The following is an 8,441-nucleotide window of genomic DNA, read 5'->3' as shown; positions in this document are numbered from 1 at the left end:
GAAGGGTCATTTATGGTCACTAAATTCCAACACCCATGATCTCTTCAAATGGCTATATAAGGAGAACTAATGTCTCATGTTATCTCACACCTCTTCGCAACAAAAAGAAATGGACAACAAAAAGAAGAATAGCTCAATGCCATCAAGAAAGTACTTCACTAGGAATGTTGTCAAAGAACATATATAAAAACGAAAGAAGATCAGGAAGGAACAAGGAAACAAACATCCGGGAAATAAAGTCCAAAGGTCGGTGGATGTTTCATCTGATGAAGATGAAAATCCCTCACACGATGGATTTACCATCAAAAACTCTCCAAAGGTCAAAACTTCCAAAAATGCAGTCTTCCTATTAGAGGAGGACCTTGCTAATCCCGACATCGACAAAGACTATATGAAGTTCCTCCAAGAATATCCTGAGAGCGACATTATCTATGACGAAAGCAAGACAGGTGAGGCAAGTGAAGAGACAGACATTTAATGCCTCTGTGGACCACTTGAGTAGTTTTCTCTCTCTTCATTAAATTAGAGGCCTCATTCCCCCTTAGCTTAATAAACTGAAACCATCATCTAAACCCAACATCCACCTCAAACAAAACACCTCAATATCCATCACCAATCAAAACCAACAACCAATCCACACTCAAGCTGGCTGCATATCTGCAGATGCAGCTAGTTGTATGCTACAACCACCCAAATCTACAGCAGCTAATCCTTGCAACATCATCCCCTAAACTCACATCAAAATCAATGTCTAGCCTCACCTCAAAACCACCTATAAATACCCAAATCCCACACCAAATCTGCTACATCATGTAGCCAAAACTACAAGATTCATTAATACCCTATATTAATATGTTTATTACTAAACCCCTTACTTAGGTATGAATAATTCATAATAAATTTAAATATACATAATAAAAAACAAATCACAACAAAGTAAAAAATAATAATAAAAAAAAAATAAAACCAGAGAAAAAGCTATCATATTCTAACTAATGAGAGCAGAAAATCACCCAAATAATACCAAAAATAGAGTTTATACATGAATGCTTTGGTGGAGATTAGTTGATTACGGTTTGAATTTACCTTAACATGAATCTTCTCTTGTAAGCTTGGGTCCGATTCTTTAGAAGACTTCCACTGGGTTTTGTAGAGATGAAGGTTAGGTATTATATATGATGAAATAGTAAGATTAGAAGTAGAGAAAATTCTATTGAAGTGTAGGGAGATGAGGGGAAAACCAGAGACACAGACTGCCGACGAAGGTGCAGTGTTGACGACGGTCCTGCGGTGGTGCCCGGAGCGGTGCCGACGACGGTACTACCGATTACTGCTATGTGATTTAATCGTTGAAGAAGAGGAATACTGTTGCTCTGGTTTGTAGTGAGAAGTGAAGTACTGCTGCTTTGCTACTATGCTATTAACCTATTGTACTGCTTATTTAGGAAGATATATTTTAGATTTTTTTTTATTGCTGAAGAGAGTGTGTTTTAATGGCGCCAATTGGTAAATAGTTTTCCCGCAAAAATATTTTCACTTTTCCCGACGTTTTATGTTAAAATTGATTTTTAAAATAAAACATTTAGAGACGTTTATTATAAAACGTTGTTAATTCTATATCTTTACTGACAAAAAAATTATATTTCGTCACTAAATATTACCAAAAAAAATTTTATTGTCTCTACCAAAATATATAGTGACGTTATTTAATATAACGTCCCAAATTATTATATTTAGCGACGTTTTCTAGAGCGTTGTTAAAATTTTTGTCGGGAAATGAAAGATTTCTTGTACTGATAAGGGAGAACAAATAAAAATTAGGGCATAAAATATTAAATATATACTAATATTGAAGAGCTAACTGCTGATTGCCAAACAAGGACATTGCGAGATAGTTTCCCACATCAATTTGTTGTGTTATTTGAACACTCTTTTTGTCAATAAATCCCCCAAGTAGTTAATATGATTGGCTTAATTATATCTTTTTATTTTTTAAAAACAATTATTATTATTACTACTACTACTACTGATTATAATCAACTGATGGATTTGAATATAAAGAATTTTTACATTGGAGAAATATAAAGACAATATAACTAATAAAATTATTTCTCTTAATTAATTTATTGATAATGAATAATTTTTTTAATAAAGACATTGTAGGAACAATGTAGCGAATATAATCAATTGATGAATTTGAATGTAAAGAATTTTTATATTGGAGAAAAATAAATACAATATAACTAATGAAATTATTTCTCTTATTTAATTTATTGATAATGAATAATTTTTTTAATAAAGACATTGTAGGAACAATGTAGCGAATATAATCAATTGATGAATTTGAATGTAAAGAATTTTTATATTGGAGAAAAATAAATACAATATAACTAATGAAATTATTTCTCTTATTTAATTTATTGATAATGAATAATTTTTTTAATAAAGACATTGTAGACACATAATTCTAAATTAAAGAAATGCATGTGTATTATTTTTTGTTGTAGATACAAAATTATTATTTTAATTTAATAAGAGTAAAATAGAGTACTAATTATGCCAACTTTGATTGTGATGGGGTTCAAACCCAAGGCCTTTCTTATTAAAATCAATGAGTAAGTTAACGGTGAACTAACAGAAATTAACGGAAAAGATAATAGTTAACGGAAAAGTTAACTGATAACCATATTCATTAAGGATAAATTAGGAAATCTTTAAGGAAAAATTAAAATCTGATCAATCTGAGTCATTCATTTGATTAAAAAATTTGACCACCATTTTTTATACCCATTATAGGCTTAACTCTCTTGGGGTCTTATTAGTATAGTATGTATATATATATATATATATATATATATATATATATATATGTGTGTGTGTGTGTGTGTGTGTGTGTGTGTGTGTGTGTGTGTGTGGATCAGTTCATGTGCGAAGAGTCTCCCAAGTGAAAGATAGGTTGAGATCTGAGCCGTTGATCAATGTTAGTAATATTATATTTGATACATTTTATTGTCACATTACCTATGTATAGTTAGAGTTGATTTAGTCTTAAACTACTAGCCTATTGTATAGGATTAGTTAGGCAAGTCTTCTATGCCTCTTGTATCTCTGTATTATCCATCGATGATTTTGATTTACTGAAAATATTCTCTCATCTGGTATCAGTTAGCCTTAGGTAATCCTTTCTCTCTCTCCTCCAAAAAATGTCGACCAATTCCAGTGAACGGATACTGACCGCCGCCACCGTGCCGCCTCCGGCCACCCCAAACTCCCTCTCAACGGCACACCACATCGTGTCCATTAAACTCACCACGAAAAATTTTCTTTTTTGGCGTACCCAGTTGATACCCTTTCTCCGTGGTCAGGGATTATTAGGCTACGTCGACAGTGAAACCCAGTGTCCTCCGACGGTCTTCACCACTCCAGCCACTAGTAATGCCGTCTCCAACGGCACTACGTCCAAAACTACACCGAATCCGGCGCATGCCCATTGGGTTCAATAGGATCAATCGATCATTTCCCTTCTCATCTCCTCCTTGTCCGACGAGGTCGTCGTCGGTCGTGTCACCTTGCGGGATGTATGGACTTCCATCACGGCGGCACTGGGGTCGTCGACGCGTGCGAGATACTTGAACCTCCTCGCCCAATTGCAATCTCTCCGACAAGGCAACAGTACACCTAGAGCTGTCAAAACGGGCCCAACCCGTCGAGTTGGGCCCGTTTACCCATATTTTAGACGGGTTGGGTGGGAGAAATCCCAACCCGTCCCGTTTAACCCGTGCTGGGCACAGGTTAAACGGGTTGAACCCGTGGCTTACACGGGTAACCCGGCCCATGGACTTAAAAAAAAATGCAATCGCGAATACTACTCCGAATAACAATAGGGGAAAATCGGAATAGCTTTCAAAATATATCTCTTGACCGGTTAACCCTAAAATCCTCGCCGCTCCTTAGAGAGACAGAGACCACTGACCACCGCTCCTCACCGACCTCGCCTCTACCAGTCCTCGCAGTCAGCACCTCGGCCGACGGAAGACGCTGGACGACGGACGACGCCACCGCTCCTCGCGAGCCGCGGCCTGGACGGCTGGACCAGTGGACCACCGCTCCTCGCCTCCTCCAGTGGACCGCTGTTACAGACTACAGTGCTAACTCCATCTGCTACTCTACTTAGTGCTTAACGCGTAGACTACTAGTTTGCTACTAGTACCAGGTATTTTTTTATTAATTAATATTTTATTTAATTGTTATTGTTCAATAGTTTAAAACTTTAAATGTATTTTTATTCTTTATGTTAATATTTAGATTGTTATTCTAGATTGTTATTGTTGAGTTGATTAAATGTATTATTGTTGAGTTTTTGTTGTTGTATGTTGACTTGCTAAAACTAAATGCTATTTAATCTTTATTGTTGATGTGTTGTTAATACTTAATAGGCCTTAATAGACTACCTTGTCAGTATAATAATGTTTGTAATTAAAATGTGAATCTTTTGAGCAAAATGACTTCTCGTAGTGTGAATTGTATTGGTAGTGCTGTTGGTAATAATGATGAATTTGATTTAGACCCCAAGATGCCTAGTTCTCAACAACCTACATCTCCTATCCAAGAAACTGAACAACCTAATTTTGAAGAGTCTAAGCGTAAAAAAGCTAAATCCATTACTTCTGATGTTTAGAAGTCATTTATTAAAATTCCTGAAATAGTTGATGGTAAAGAAAAGGCTAACTGTAATGGTTGTGGAAAGGAATATACTATTGGTGGCATTAAGTATGGAACATCTACTGTTATGTCATATTCCTAAATGTGTTGCTCTTCCTAAGTATCATAATATTGGGACAATGATATTAGATGCACAAGGAAAGTTGAGATCTAGGCAACTTCATCACAAACTTTTACGGGAGACTATGGCAATGGCTATTATTGAACATAACCTTCCATATTCTTTTGTGGAATATAGAAGAGTTAGAGAGATGCTTTTAATTTGTAATCCGGATGTGAATGAGTATACAAGAAATACTGCAGTGAATGATGTAGGGAATGTTTATCTTGATAAGAAAATGGAGTTAAAACAACAATTGAGTAGGTCTCCTAGCAGAATTTGTTTAACTTCTGATTGTTGGACTGCATATACAGTTGAAGGCTATATTTGTATTACTGCTCACTTTGTGGATAGGAATTGGAAGTTAAATAGCAAGATTCTTGCTTTTTGCAAAATAGAGCCTCCACACACTGGTATATAGTTAGCCGGGGTAGTTTTTGATTCTTGGAAAGAGTGGGGAATTGATAAGAAAATATTTTCTTTGACTTTGGACAATGCTTCTGCAAATGATAGCATGCAAAATATTTTAAAAGAACATTTGTGTTTGCAGAATAGTTTGTTGTGTGATGGTGAGTTTTTTATATTCGTTGTTCTGCACATATCTTGAATTTAATTGTTCAAGAAGGGTTGAAAGCTGCAAGTACTAGCATTCAAAAGAGTAGGGAAAGTATCAAATATGTGAAACAATCTGAAGCAAGAAGAATATTGTTTGCTAAGTGTGTGGAGCAAGTAGGAGGAATTGATGATAGTGTGGGCTTGAAGTTAGATGTCCCCACTAGATGGAATTCAATTTATGTCATGCTAGACAGTGTGATGAAGTATCAACGAGCTTTTGGGAGTTTAGTATTACGTGACAAGAATTTCATCAGTTGTCCTTCGAGTGAGAAATGGAAGAGAGGGGAATTGATTCGGGATTTCTTGGCTCCATTTTACATCATCACTAATTTATTTTTTGGGTCTTGTTATCCTACTTCCAATTTGTATTTTATGCAAATTTGGAAAATAGAGCGTTTGTTGAAGATACATGAAGATTGTGATGATTTGATACTTAAAGATATGACATTAAGAATGAAAGTGAAGTTTGAAAAATATTGGAGTGATTACAGTGTTATTCTTTCTATTGTTGTTGTTCTTGATCCTAGGTTGAAGTTTGATTTGATCAATTTTTGTTATGAAAAGTCTGATTCTATTGGTTGGGAAAACAAGGTGAATGTTGTTAAGAGAAAGATGCATCAGTTATTTAAGCAATATGATAATGAGATAAGTTTGGTTTCAACTTCAACTTCAACTTCTTCTTCTTCACAAGTTCAAGTAGATTCTTCTCATGCACCATAAATCAATTATTTTGGAGTAAGTGTTTAAACTTAATAAATTTATTTCAAATCCTATTTAATATGCTTTCAAGTTTTAATTAATTAATTGTGATTTGTGCAATTGTGTTATTTGTGTAGGAGTTTACTAATTTTTCTAGTGAAAATAGTGTTGTTATCAAAAAATCTGAGCTAGATACATATCTAGAAGAGAGGAGGCTAGATCCTAAGTCTAACATGAAAATGGATGTTCTACAATATTGGAAAGAGCATCAAGCTAGATTTCCATGTCTATCCAAAATGACTTGTGATATATTGAGCATTCCAATCACTACAGTTGCTAGTGAAAGTGCTTTTAGCATTGGCTCAAGAGTCTTGACGAAGTATAGATGTTCCCTCGACTCGGAAAATGTTCAAGCGCTCATTTGTACTCGCAATTGGTTGCTAGGATTTAATTCTGGAAGTATTAATGCATTATTATTATTATTATTATTATTATTATTATTATTATTATTATTATTATTTAATCGTTATTTAATAGTTAATACTTATTATATATACTTATAAATTTCTAATGATTTATTTTATAAATTTATGTAGATGGTGGAGATCCTAGTATCAGTGAACTAATTATCAATTGAGAAGGGCAAAAAGCTTCTAATGTTCTTGGTGGATGAAGGTACTTTAGGAGTTTAGGCTTTAGAGTTTAATTTTTTAAGATTTGTATATTCATTTATTGATTTATTGTTTTACTAATTTATTCTTTTTTTTTTTTTTACAGTTATGATGATGTTATTGGGAAGGCTTCTAATGGATTTATCATTTATGGACTTTTGAATTTAAATTATGTTTGAATGTTTGACTATTTTGAACTTTTGGTTATGTGTGTCTTGCGATAGTGCGAAACTTGAACACTTTAAATGTTTCATTAAAATTGTGTTGAAAACTTGTAAGATTTGAATGTAGAATCATGAATGTTGTGTTGAAATTAGGAAGTATGTCATTCTAGATTTCTAGAGTTCAATTATAATTTATTTATTATAAGTTATAACAAATTAACAATTAAATAACTAGTTTAAAATAAATGAATTTTGTTTTTTTTTTTTTGAAAAAAACAAAAAAAAAAAACAAAAAAAAAAAACCAAAAAAAGTAGTACGGGCTGGCCCGTTTAGCCTGTAACCAACGGGCTGGGTTGGGATTTTCCCAACCCGTATGGAAAATGGGTCGGCCCGTCCCGTCCCGTATTTTTCCAATCTGTGACGGGCTGGCCCATATTGACAGCTCTAACTGTACACCCGGTGAGTATCTCAGACGGGCACAACTCCTGGTGATGGATCTTGCGTTAGCCGGCCACCCCGTATCCTTGAATGAGCAGAACTTGTACCTGTTCCGCGGCCTCTAACCGGAATTTCGTTCCTTGGCGTCTTCGCTAGCGGCATCAGGTACACCGGTGTCAATTCCTAAACTTTCTGATTTTCTGCAAGCCCAGGAGTTTATATGGGCAGATGAATGTACGTCAACCGGCAGTGTCACGGCTGGTGGCTCCCATGCGGCGATGGTGGCTGGATGCGGTCACAGACAAAACAACGACGGTGGCGGTGGCAATCGCAAGTCTGGTTACGGTCAGGGTCGAGGACGGAACGACCGTGGCCGTGGCGGACAGGGAAGAGGCCGCGGTGGAGTTCCCCGGTGTCAGATTTGTAGATCGCACAGACACACGGCGTGCACCTTAAGCTTCTTAAGTTTTAAACTGATGCACCTTAAACTAGAAAGTGACGTACCTTAAGGTTTAAACATATGCACCTTAAGCTATAAAACTATGCACCTAAACCTTAAACTAGAAAGTGACACACCTTAAGCTATAAAACTACGCACCTAAACCTTAAACTGGTACACCTTAAACTAGAAAGCTTGGTTGCAAAAATCGCGCCTAGGCGCTAGGCGGCTGCCGACCGCCACGAGGAAGGCCGGAATCGGCCGCCTAGCCGGCTGGTTCAGCGATTTAATTTAATTTTTTTTTTTTTGCGTTGTAAAGTGTTAAAAGTTCGGGAAGGCATAACTTTTGACTCGGTTGTCCGTTTTGGACATTTTTTTTTCAAATCGCGTATTTTTTCGAGATCTATCCACCGCAAAGGTGGTTTGGCCCTTAATTTCTCCAAAAAATGCTTCTTTTGCTCTTAATTTTAATTTTTTTTTTTATGTATTTAGATGGTTTCAACAATATTGAAAACGATTTTACAACCACTTACGTAAATAATTTGTAAGAAAAAAATAGATGAACCTTATGTTTTATTAGTGAATTTCATAA

The 8,441-nt window shown here is 35.4% G+C and overlaps 1 protein-coding gene across 1 annotated transcript; it reads left to right on the top strand.

Moving 5' to 3' along the window:
• The first annotated feature begins 4,907 nt into the window (after nucleotides 1-4,907).
• LOC109188715 (zinc finger BED domain-containing protein RICESLEEPER 2-like) lies at nucleotides 4,908-6,157 on the top strand. Its single transcript, XM_019339345.1, has 2 exons — nucleotides 4,908-5,235; nucleotides 5,448-6,157. Exons 1-2 carry the CDS (start codon nucleotides 4,908-4,910, stop codon nucleotides 6,155-6,157), a joined length of 1,038 nt encoding a protein of 345 aa, XP_019194890.1.
• The last annotated feature ends 2,284 nt before the right edge of the window (nucleotides 6,158-8,441 follow it).

The sequence above is a fragment of the Ipomoea nil genome, unplaced genomic scaffold (genome assembly GCF_001879475.1).
Source record: "Ipomoea nil cultivar Tokyo-kokei standard unplaced genomic scaffold, Asagao_1.1 scaffold1474, whole genome shotgun sequence".
NCBI classification, from domain to species: domain Eukaryota; kingdom Viridiplantae; phylum Streptophyta; class Magnoliopsida; order Solanales; family Convolvulaceae; genus Ipomoea; species Ipomoea nil.
Note: the sequence above shows the minus strand (reverse complement) of the source record. Positions and strands in the feature narration are given on the sequence as shown.

What these genes read in the sequence shown, in the direction of transcription:
- LOC109188715 (XM_019339345.1), top strand. Translation starts at nt 4,908, where the DNA reads ATGGCAATGGCTATTATTGAACATAACCTTCCATATTCTTTTGTGGAA. An exon ending in AATAGAGCCTCCACACACTG is followed by an intron (nt 5,236 to 5,447) that starts GTATATAGTTAG and finishes TTGTTCAAGAAG; the next exon opens with GGTTGAAAGCTGCAAGTACT.